The 12,872-nt window shown below is 33.5% G+C and overlaps 1 protein-coding gene across 1 annotated transcript; it reads left to right on the top strand.

Moving 5' to 3' along the window:
* The first annotated feature begins 4,726 nt into the window (after positions 1-4,726).
* LOC141489134 (olfactory receptor 51F2-like) lies at positions 4,727-5,677 on the top strand. Its single transcript, XM_074189842.1, has one exon. It carries the CDS (start codon positions 4,727-4,729, stop codon positions 5,675-5,677), a length of 951 nt encoding a protein of 316 aa, XP_074045943.1.
* The last annotated feature ends 7,195 nt before the right edge of the window (positions 5,678-12,872 follow it).

Here is a 12,872-nt window from a genome sequence, read left to right as displayed (position 1 = left end):
AAGAAGACCATGATATCAGAGGAGGTGATGCCATGACAAGCACATGAACTGGATTTGAGTGAGGGGATGCTGGTCTGGCACCAGCCTCATTTTCTCCTCTGGAGTCATATGGGTCCACTGACTAGATATGAATTAGGATGACTAGAGATGGTCCTGGATGTGAGGCAATCACAGTTGAATGACATGCACAAGGTCACCCAGCTAGTGAGTGTCAAGCATCTGAGACTGCATTTGAACTCCTGTCCTCCTAACTCCAAGGTCAGTACTCTGTCCCTTGCATCACCCACCTGCCTGAAGTCTGAAGGTAATTTCTAAACAAAGCTGGGACAACTTCATGATTTAGAATTATTCACTATCACAAATGAAATAATTTCCAAAACTATCTAGGCTAGTTTAACCACTTTCGAGATGGGAAAAAAATCCAGGACCAAAGGATACTCAAGATCAGAGAGTTACTCCAGGATTAAACTATTCTTCAAATATGAGGAATCCTAGACATTCAATCCAATGTGATCTTACTAGCAGTTATAACCATGTGGATTGGTTCTTTAACTATTAAAAAAGACTAAGGATTGGCTCATACCTTTAGGGGCTATAGGGTTTTGTAATGGGCTATAGGGTTCTGCTTCTAATACAGATGCAATAGTAATAACTAGTAATCCAAGTGAAGTATGATCAGGCTAATGCACATAGTTCCAATAATAGACAGATATGAATTATTATAATGGAATGTACATATTCCCAGATATATTCAGTTTTATTGATGTTAAGAATAATGTTTCCAACATTGTACACCCTAACAGAGACATGGAGGTGATGATCAAACTTAACAGACTTGCTCATTCCATCACTGCAACAATCAGGCACAATTTTGGGATATCTGCAATGGAGAATACCATCTGTATCTAGAGAAAAAATTGTGGAGTTTGAACAAAGACAAAAGACTATTACCTTTAATTTAAAAAACCATTATCTTATTATATAATTTTGCTATCTCTTTTACTTTATTTCTTTTCCTTAAGGATATGATTTCTCTCATCACATTCAGCTTAGATCAGTGAATACTATGGAAACAATGTAAAGACTAACAGAATGCCTTCTGCGAGGGATGGGGCAGGGAAGCAAGATTAGGGGAAAAATTGTAAAACTCAAAATAAATAAAATCTTTCTTTAAAAAGGACCATTTCCTTCTGTCCTTAAAAGCATAGTCCCCCAAAATGAGTTGTGACATATCATTGGACAAATGTCAAACACAAAACACAATATAAAACAAAAACTGAAATACAACCCTTCGGAAATAGAAGGGAGATTTAGAGAACATTTGGACTTCCTCTCTCATTTTACAAATTTAAAGGTGGTGACTTTCCCAAGATCATATTGTGAGTTTTTAGAACACAAAATAGAATCTATGTCTTTTTAACTCACTGATTGTTCCTTTGCTACATTATACTCACTCTTTTGAATTTTAAAATGACAACAACAATGGCAGAAATTATCAAAAGTACTCATGTGTTACCAAAAGGCAATCAAAGATTGTCTCGGGTTGTTATAAAAATGACGTATTTTATTGTTATTTTTGCTGTCCTTAAATAGAAAAGCAGGTTATACAGATGAACTTAACTATAAGTCACACTTTAAAACCCATTTAGAAACCAGATCTGATATAAGCTCTGCCTTCAATTGTTTCCCAGAAGACACCAATTTTCAACATCCTTTCTCTGGAGGAATAGTGGAGGAGAGTATGCTTTGTTTTCAGCACTGTATAAAAGCCCATGATCAGTACTATTTTCTATCTTCTGTCTCTTCTGGGGCTCTTTAAAGATGGGGCTTTTTACTCTTCTCTAGTAATTGGGTGAGCATTTAAGGGAGATTTTGGTGATAGTGATACTCCTAAAATCATATAGATCTTAGGAGTGCTAGAAATAGAAATTGAGTTTTCTTGCCTGTGCTTTCTGGGGTAGGAGTATGATGGAGTCTCTAAAGGAAAGGCCTGAAAGCTGAGGGTGGTATTTATGAAACTAGTTGAAACTACGAAAGGATGAATTTTATGATATAAAAGATAAAACTTTTAGCTAAGGATGTCTTTTTAGGGAAGATAAAATGGTGGTTTATGAAAACTATGGCAAGTTTTTTTTTCTCTCATAAGTTTGTATATGTGAATTATTCATTGCTTTTTAAATTTTCTTTCAACCTGTAGCTTTCTAGGGTCTTCCCTTTCAATTTTTCCTCTTAAGAGAAGGTCTTGGATTTGGTTTCCTGCATCTAATAAATATCAGTATAGCTAACACTGAAGATGAAAAAATCTATATTGATTTAATATGATCCCCAAGCCAAGGACTCTGGCTTTGTTAGTAACCTCAAGGGGTGACTTGGAAAAGGTCACAAATATATTTCCTGATATCCTCCTTCCAAGTTAGGCAACACCTCAAGTTTCTCAGGATTTCATAGGAAGTATACATAGAATTCCCATAACCTTCTGCTTAGGTGGCAAATCTGGAAATCAGAATTATAGAACACTACATCTAGAAGAGCCTCAGAATTCATCTAGTTTAAGCCATGCATTATAATCAAATATGTTAAATATATAAAACCTATGATAACAACCTATTCAGCTTTTACTTGAAGACCTCCAGAAGTGTGGGATTTGTTTATTTATAATAGTGATATAATTGCTAAGACATTCTTTTCCCTTTGTTTGGTACATCTAGGTATAGTCATTGAATCCCATATCCCTTACAGAAAGGGAAGATAAATTACCATATCATGTTAACTTTGATGTTTTGGACTGAAATTTATTCCAAATGAGATCTACTTAAATATGATAGAGGCATAAAAGAAATAGAAAAGGTAATAGTAGCTACTTTTCTTTCTCCTCTGCTCAATTGGAACTGGCATTCAACTTATTTCATCATTTATTGCATCATAGTTGTATTGCTGGACCTCTTTAGCATTAACAACATAAAAAAAATTACTCCACTGATTTTTGATTTATTCTAAAGGAAGAGTGAAGAGTCCAATTCAGTTATTGGGGAGATATTTTTATAGAAGGAATGATGGAAAATAAAACAGAATGTTGGATAATGCCAATTTAGCACATGTGTTCTTTATTTAGTCAATAAAAGGGAACTGTTTAAAGTTTCTGAGCAGGGAAGTTGGGGTAAGTTTTAGAAGAAAGATCTTTTTTAAACTTTTCAAAATTTAATATTTTTACTTAATATAACCCTCATTTACAAATATATTACTTCATTTCTTCTCCCCAAATAATTATTTCCTATAACAATGAGTAAAGAAGAGGAAAAACAATTGAACAAAACTAACATATCAGTCAAGTTTAACTGTACATGTAATGTTTCTTACTCATAGTTCCATTATCTGCCAAAAAGAAGAGTGAGGTGCATTTTCTCACTTCTCTCATGTCAAATTGGATCATGATAATTGCACAGAATCGAAGCAAGAACATTTTTTTGATCTCATCTTATTGTTATTTTCAATTATGTTCAGAAATGTCATTGAAAGGAATTAATTTATTTTGTATGTACTCCAAGACAAAAACTAGAACTAATGACTAGATATTACAAGGAGAACTATTTTACCTGTATACAAAGAAAAATGTATTAAACCATCTAATCAACTGTCTAACAATGCAATGACCTTTGTCATTAGTTGGTGAATTCTCTATTCCTGGAGATTTTTAACAAAGTCCAAAAGACCCCTTTTCATTTAGCATATACAAAAGTTGGACTGAATAGTCATCATTTCTATTCAGCTTTTAAAATCTATTAAAAGACCTTGATTTCAGTTTTATCAAAGTTTAATTTACATATGTCTTCAAGAATTTTCTCCTTTGAATAATCCTGGTTGTCTTTTGAGATAACTCTTTTTGTTCTTTTTATTTTGGTTCTCCTTTCTAACATTATATATATATATATATATATATATATATATATATATATATATATATATATATATATACACATATATATGTATATATATAATATTCTTATTCTTTCATGTTATTTTTTACAAAGGTAGTCATTGACATTGAAATCTCAAAATGATAGAATCAGAGAATTATAAATTTTCTTGCAAGGTATCTACCCCTGAGACCTGGCTGTCTAGTTTCTTCTTATAGTCCTCCAGTCCTTCTGTATATGTGCCAGCATTGACCTGGGTAGAATCAATCCAGTCTCATTTCATCAATATAGTAAACATTTAATATATATGTATGAAAATCCATTTATATACTTCATACATGAAGCAGAAATTATTGGTAATAACTCCTAACAAATTAACACCTCTTCATGGTCAACTAGCAGAAGAGGCCTATTTCCCACCAAATCTGGAAAGGTTTATGCATAAGTTGTACCTACTGGAGTAAATGGTTTTTAAGATATGTGTTAGAAAAGATTTATGACAGATAAAAAAATACTTGAGAAGCCCTCCTACAGATCTTATTCAGAGGTCCCCCACTCATTTGGCATTTTAGAAGAATTGAACTCATTATATATTAGGGAACTTCTGTTAGGGATCATCAAAGACAAAATGATGTTCTAGGAAAGCTAGTAAATGAGCAATCCATTCAGAATATAAATATAATCATCCTAACAATGATTATCCTTAAATATATACTTTGTGGTTAAAAATGTTCTGCAGAAATGAGCTATATACATAAGTAATTTCTTGGTTATTTTAGGATGTGAAATATCATTAGTGACAGCTGTCCATTATGTCAACTTTCAATAGCAGTACTTTGCAGCATCTGACCTTCCTTCTGACAGGCATTCCTGGAATGAATGCTGCCCAAGGCTGGATCTCTATTCCCTTTTGTATCCTTTATAGTATTGCCCTCACAGGAAATAGCATGATTTTATTTGTAGTAATCCATGAAAGGAGTCTCCATGAGCCCATGTACTATTTCCTCTCCATGTTGTCAGCCACTGACTTGGGTTTGTCTGTCTGCACACTCTCTACCACACTGGGAGTTTTGTGGTTTGATGCCCGAGAGATCAGTCTTGATGCCTGCATGGCCCAGATGTTTTTCCTTCACAGTTTCACCTTCATGGAATCTGGTGTGCTGCTGGCCATGGCCTTTGACCGTTTCATTGCTATCTGTAATCCTCTCAGGTATGCTAACATCCTCACCAAAACCAGAATTATCCATATTGGCTTGGCAGTGGGAGTGAGAGTAATTGCAGTCATTACACCTATGGTGTTACTTGTCAAGAGGCTATCATTCTGCCAAGGAAAAGTTCTTTCCCACTCCTACTGTTACCATATTGATTTCATCAAGTTGTCATGTACAGATAATCAGATCAATAACATCATGGGATTGTTTGTTCTCTTTTCAACATCAGGAATTGACTGTCCATGCATCCTTATTTCCTATGTCCTGATAATTCATTCAGTGCTGAGCATTGCATCCCGCGAGGAACGGAAAAAGGCGTTCAACACGTGCATTTCTCATATTAGTGCTGTAGCTATTTTTTTCATTCCTCTCATTAGTTTATCTCTAGTGCATCGTTATAGTCACAATGTCCCCCCATTTGTGCACACCATGATGGCGAATATCTTTCTCCTCATCCCTCCTGTACTTAACCCCATTATATACAGTGTGAAGACCAAACAGATAAGAAGGGCTATCATAAAGGTTTTCCATAGGATGGGGACTAGGGTTTAAGTTGACATATCTAGAGCTTAGAAAATATGTCCTTGTTTTGACAGAATGTATAGGCAAATATTTAGCAGACCAGACTGCAAAGAAAGAATATGAGTGATTAGCTTAGTCTGTTTCTTCTGCAACTGAAAGTTAAAATCAGTCAAACTCTTTACTTTCCTGGTTAACTGACTCAGTCAACTCAATCTTGTTACAGACACTTAACCCTATATCCAGGGAAGGACACATTACCAAAATCCATGCTGGATGGTAAATCCACAAGGTACAACTACAAAGAAGTTTAAAAGTGCCTTTAGATAACTATATCTGTGTCTGTTTGAATTTTTCAAAGTTCATAAAATTTTGAATTTTCTTCATATATTTTGTGATATGCTTAATAAATGCCTGCTGCCATATTTAACTCGGATGTTTCTGACTCTCAGTCAGAAGAGATGTTTTATGTGTTTTATCCAATGTCACTTAGTAGTCTATACATGTGAATATATATGTCTATTGGTAAAATTTTCTCTCTACAAAGTAATTAAATGATATCTCTACTTTCATTTGAGAGAATAACTTGGAAAATTTCATCATACTCAACAGATTGTAATGTTTTGGGGGTTTCTGTTTGATTAAATGTATTCAGGTTTTGTACATTTTAATGAGATAGAAAATAGTTTTAATTTGAATAATAATATAAAATTCATTTTATTATTGGGAGATTATTTTGATCATAAATTTCAGAATAAATGAACTGTTAACATGGATAAAGGTACCCTGGTTGTACAGGAGTAACACAAAGCAAGTTATAGTAGATTAATTTTAAGTGAACTGTCAATATGGAGGAAGATACCTTGGTTGTTCAGAGGTAGCACAAAGCAAGTTATGTCAGATTAAAGGATCAGGAACTTAAATAGGAGCAAACAATAATAAAACAGTGATTCAATAAGAATAAATTTTTGCATGATTTGCTTAAGTTCTCTGAATTTCAGTTGCCTCAACTGTAAAATGAGACTGATTTGGAATAGAATACATTATCTAAGCTGCTTTTTTCCCAACATTTTCAGGCTTAATTTGATGTTGAATAAAGCCCCTGATGTGGGTAATAGTTATCTTAATTTCTAGCTTCTTAAACTCAACAATAGCGAATAAAGCATAGTGGTCAGCAAGGAGTAGGGGAAAAAAGTCCTTCTAGACTAATCATGCATTGTCTTAGTAAATCAGAATATTTCATATCAAAATGAAAAGAGGGATGTATTAGCTTAGTGTGTGTGTGTGTGTGTGTGTGTGTGTGTGTGTGTGTGTGTGTGTGTGTGAGAGAGAGAGAGAGAGAGAGAGAGAGAGAGAGAGAGAGAGAGAGACTTTCAGAATCTGAAATAATTTGGAGAGAAAAAGGTAGGAGTTCTAGTTTTGTGAATCAAAATGGTGGAGAAAATATGGAAGAATTGAAAGAATTTTCATCCCAACCTGAGTTGCAAAAGGAATAGTATTAAAATCAAACAAATAGGGTTTGGAATTTTTTCCTTCCCCAGTGACTAGGCAATTGTCTTGAACATAATAAAACCTTGTTGAATTTAATTAAAGTAGAAAAAACATTGTTAAAGTTTATAAAACGGCATATGAAGAAACACAAAAACCTACTTAACATTATGTTCCTTTCTTTCTAATCTTTAAAATATAATAAAGTTTTCTTAATGTAATTCTATTATTCTTTCCAAATATGTCTCCTTTGATTCACCCACATTTTTCAACTTTACTCAAAGGTCAGATGATCATCAAAGGGAATTATTCCACAACAATCTGTAAACAAAATGTCTGAGAATAGAACACATTGTCTAAGCTTTGTTAAAGGTTTATAAAGATTAAAATATTAACTCAGAGTTTTATTTTTCAAGTACATGTTACATTAGTATTTAATTGCTAGTATAAATTATTTTGGGTTTTTCCTCCCATCCCCTTACCTAGGTAACAAGCTTCAGTTTTGTTACTTGCAAATAGCGACCCCAGATCACTTTTTGTACAAAATATCACACAAATTCTTCCTTTCTGATTAAGAAATGAGTTCCATTCCATAGAGGAAAAAATGATTTTCTATGGTGAATATGGTTCGATAGTTGGGTGGAATCTAAATAGAGAATACCATTACATCTCTTGTAATAGAGTTATAGGGTAGAAAGTGAAAGGAGAAAAGGTGCTGCAATTATCTTGCCTCTACTCAACTGAAGTTAGAACATATAGGTGGGGGGTGGTGGAAGGAGGAAGAGAAACTATCAACACTGTTTCACTGGTGAGTTTGGGCCCTACTAACCACAAAGAGTCTATATTATGGCTTCTGATTTGTGTATAAGTGGAATGTAAAATCTTATTTTCCTGAAAGAATAGATACTGTAAAGGAGGGAGGGGAGATAAATATTAGAGGCATGGCAGTGAGAGGTTTGCAGAGTGTCTTAAATGTCAAGCTGAAGAATAATAACTTTGGTCTTAACAAAAATAGACAGATAAAATTTTCTCTTTAAGGGAGTAGTTAAAGGTCTAATGTTGAGTAAGGGCATAGTCATATACTATTCCTGCAAGAATCAATAAACTGGAGTGTATATATTATTCATATACAATTAAATCTGAGGCTGAAACAAAATATTTAAGAGTATATAATAAAAAGGTCATTCATCAAATGAATGCATTCAAAATTATCCATCTAAAAGGAAACAAAAAATCATTAGACAATATGGAATTTTAAAATATAAAATATTAAATAGTTAAGTATTTAAGAATGACATATTTCATCTGCATTTTTACCCAAAATACTTTTCCCAGTAATTGGTTCTTCTAATTCTACAGTCAATTAGAAAATTTCTCATCATTTAATCATTATATGTTAACAGTCTTTCAGTCCCTCAGAGTACAAACAGGTTTCAAGGTAATTAGGAAGAGAATTCCTTTTGCAATTCATGTTCTGAATAATACACCAGGAAAGAGAAATCTGTGCATGTTCAAGAATTCAACCATTATTGGTTAGTCTCTCTCCTAAAAATAATAGTTTCAGTTAAAATTGTTAAAATTACTAAAAATAACAACAATAACAAAAGATAACTTTTATATAACAATTGAAGGTCTGCAAATTAACTTAGTTGAACCTCACATAAGTCTGGAGAGTAAATACAATATTATCTATTATCAACTTCACTTACAACTGAAGATAAGTTGACTCTAATTCCACCATTCTCACCACTCACCATGGCTAATGTGCACATACACTTAGGGAAGCTATCTTCTAAAGTAAAATTATTGCTTTTGATTCCCAGATAGAGAATTGATGGACTCTGTTTTTGTCTCTGTTTTTCTTTGGGTGTGTGTATGTGAATGCGGTTAATGTGGAAATTTATTTTTCATGACTTCATTTGTGCAATGGGTTTTGAATTTTTTTGGCATCTCAATGGACAGGGGAGGAGAGAATTTGGAACTGAAAATCAAATTTTTAGAAAAAGAAAGGTGCATCAGAAGATCTATAACGTAACAACTATCTGAAGCAAAAAACCTTATGTAGCATTCTAGTTAAATAATTATCTACTGTCCACCTCAAGACTTCCAGTGATAGTACTATATTACTCTTAAAAGTTTTTCATTCAATTTCTCAATAATTATAATTATTATTTAATTTTAAGATAACATCTATAATAGCTAACTTGATATATAAACACAATTTTCCCCTTTCCTTCTTTCTTTAAATATTTTATGTGATTTTCCAACTACATGGAATGGTAGTTTTCACCAATTATTTTTACAAGGTTTTGAGTTATATATTTTCCCTTTTCATATTAAAATCATTTTCTATATTAGGTAAATTTAATTCTAATCAATTATAATGATAACAACTTGCTAGATATATTCCATTAATTTCCAGAAGCCTGCCATGCTTCTATTTTAACCCAAGATTTAGAAATCTGAATCTTATTTTGAATCATCTACTTTCAAATAGCTATTCCCCTTCTGAATCTGCTTTTTTCTTCTAAATACCTTAAATTTTATGAGCAAAAGTTTCATGTTATTAAGGTTCTTTGGTTATCAATATTTTTTCTATGAGCTCTGATAGAATCATTTGTTTCCATGTAAATCACTAGAAGTCTATCATAGTTATTTGTATGACCCATGGCTAAAGCCCCCCCTTTTTCTACAAAGCACTTATGTTCCAGTCTTGCATAGACCAAGGTTCATCTGGTGCAGATGGGCTAACTCCAAAGAGTGAAGTCAGGCATTCCTGATATTCTCTGACTCTTTGACAAGTAAGAGCAAAGGATACACTCAACTCTGTCACAGGATGGAGTGAATACAACAAGGCAACAGACACTGAAGAGGTAAAGAGATTATTGATCTTCAGACTATAATAGGAAGAAGTACAGAGGTCACTGGACATCCTTCAGAAAGTTTGTCCTATATTTTAATATAATTAGATTTCACCAGATTTTCCAAAACAGTGGGAATGTTTGAATTCTTTGAATCCTCAATTTTAGGTCAGATTCCTGAGATATCAATGATTAAGAATTTAAAAGTAAGAGAAGCTCAAGCAACACTCATATTTATTTTATCCAAATTCAGACAATATACTTACATATTTTTCAATAAAATATAATTTTAGTTACAAATAACTTATTTTCTGAATATCTTGATTTTAAAAAATTGGGTTAAAGATTGCTGAGTCAGCTTTCTCCAGTAATTCACCTGCCTGTTCCAAAACATAGTTTCATTCTTGTTTCACCATAAGTGTTTTGTTCAAGGTCAAATAATGAACAGGTAGCAGAATTAGGATTTATTTAAGTCCTCTCTCCAGATCTATTATCTTTTGAGGTCATCCTTAAAAATAGGGTGAAAATATACTAGTTCAGGGCCTTATCTTTGTCTCTTAAAATTTTGTAGAAGACTTTCTTAAACATTAATCTTCACATTATTGCCCAATAAAACCTGACTATTCAGTAGGGGCATGCACTTAGAGGATGCTTTTTGAATCAAATATAATCTTATAATTCTTCTAACATTTCAGACTGAGTGGAATATTCCCAGAAAAAAAAAACCCTCATAGGAGTAATATTCCTAGTGAAATCCTCTCAGGGTCAAGAAATATTAAGAAAAACAAACTATTATTATTAGACTATTCCTAGAAAGACCTTGCATTCCAAAAAAAAAAAGAGCTCATTAATCACCTGCTGTATGATGACTATTTTTGCAAGCTGGTGGGACAGCCTATCCATAGACATTACCTCATTAAGATTGAGATGAAGTGCCCAAGTTACCTCCCTATCTAGTGTAGATAATATGAAAACATTTCGTTCTTTCTCTTTGTCTGTTGCTGGGGTAGATTTCTCTAGGGGAAAAAAATGTGTACCTTCGGAGACCCAGTCAATAGATTAAAGGAGAAGGTGGTTAGGGAGGGGGACCTGCATTAGAGCCTATACTGCATTTGAATCAGGAGGCATAGTGCTAAATCTCCATCCTCTAATGCAAAGGGACCTGCATTAGAGCCTATACAATCTTGACTGTCCTTTGGGTGCAGCCTTTTTATCCTTGGTGAGAGATTTGGGGTTTGCCCTTCTCTTGAGCAAAGCAAATAAACTTTCTTTTGCTCAGACCAGTCCCTGAAGATTTTGTTTAGTGTATTTTATCATACACAATACCAAATAGAGTAAAAAAATTAAATTATGATATTCAATGGTTTTCTGCAATCTGGCTTAAGAATACATAGCTAGGTTATACAAACTACTGCCTCTTACACAGTCCATATTCTAACCTTACTAGACAACTCTGTGTTCTTCCATTTCTCTTGGTTCTGCCCTCTAAATAAAGTAAATCTGATCCTTCTTCTACATGATAAATATCATACTGCATTTCACCACTACTCCTGAAATTTATCTTCCTTGGGAAGCAACATAGATAATCTTTCAAATAATTCTCCTATATCTTGGGAGCAAGGCTTTCTTTGGACACTCTCCAAAGTTGTCTGTATCAAGTGATAACCCCCAGTATGTTCAGAAGAAGTGACCAAGTAATGAATACTTTAATAAATCTCCTGACTAAAACTTGGAATATCCACCTAAGAGATTTAGAGGGGATCAGAAAGCTGATTTCAAGAATCTGAAAATCTATCATGTGGGAAGAAGATATGAATTTATTATTTTTGATGCTGTTGCTAATAAAATCCTGATAAATTTAGCTAGTCAAAAATCAATAAATTAAAGGTAGTTTTCTCTTAATAGCCAAAGATGTCAAGGGAGACTGAAACATTTTCAATTAGGTGTGTACCTTCTTTTTTCTGTTTATGACTTTACTTTGAATAGTAAGACTTTTATTCTGTTTGGCATTCAAAAATAAATTTTCTAAAAATAAATTCATTTACTTATTTTTCCAACTACACACAAAGATAGTCTGAAACATTAAAATTTTAAATTAAAATTTTATTTTGTTTTTCCAATTACACACACTGGTAGTTTTTCAACAATCACCCATATACAAATTTATGAGATTCATATTTTTCTAGCCCCCTCCTTTCCCTCATCCTCCCATGGTGGTGAACAGTGTGGTAAAAGTTACACATATACATCATGTTTAACATATTTACATGTTGCATCAAGGACTGACTCTTAATAGATGGCAGCGAGGGAGCTATTCTTATAAGCGCAAAACCCTGACCCAGAAGCAGGTTGCCTACAAATGATTTAGCACGCTATTATCAGGGGAGAAGTGATCTCCCTTCATGGCCACTCTCTGGCTCCAAGCACCTGGGGCAGTTAGATGATGCAGTGGATAAAGCTATAGCCTTGGAGTAAAGAGAAAAGGACTTTGAATCCAGCCTCAGACACTAGGCACTTAAAGTTGGGTGAGCCTTGGGCAACTTATTTAACCCTGATTGCATCTCATCCAGGGCAATCTGCAGTCACCCTGATTCATATCTAGCCTCTATACCCAGATGGCTCTGGAGGAGAAGGTGAGGATGGAGATTTAGCACTACACCTCCTCATTCAAATGCAATTCATGTGCTTGTCATTGCATTATCTCCTCTCATAACATGGGTCTTCTTTGAGAAAGGACAAACAAGATTTACATGTTAGTCATATTGTGAAAGAGGAATTAGAAATAGGGGAAAGAAAAAAAAACATGAGAAAGGAAGAAAAAATCTAAAAGAAGTGATCATAGAATGCATTCAGACTCCAGAGGTTTTTTTTTCCCCTCC

The sequence above is a fragment of the Macrotis lagotis genome, chromosome 1, assembly GCF_037893015.1.
Source record: "Macrotis lagotis isolate mMagLag1 chromosome 1, bilby.v1.9.chrom.fasta, whole genome shotgun sequence".
Lineage (NCBI taxonomy): Eukaryota > Metazoa > Chordata > Mammalia > Peramelemorphia > Peramelidae > Macrotis > Macrotis lagotis.
The sequence above is the reverse complement of the archived record's forward strand: the minus strand, read 5'-3'. Positions and strand labels throughout refer to the sequence as shown.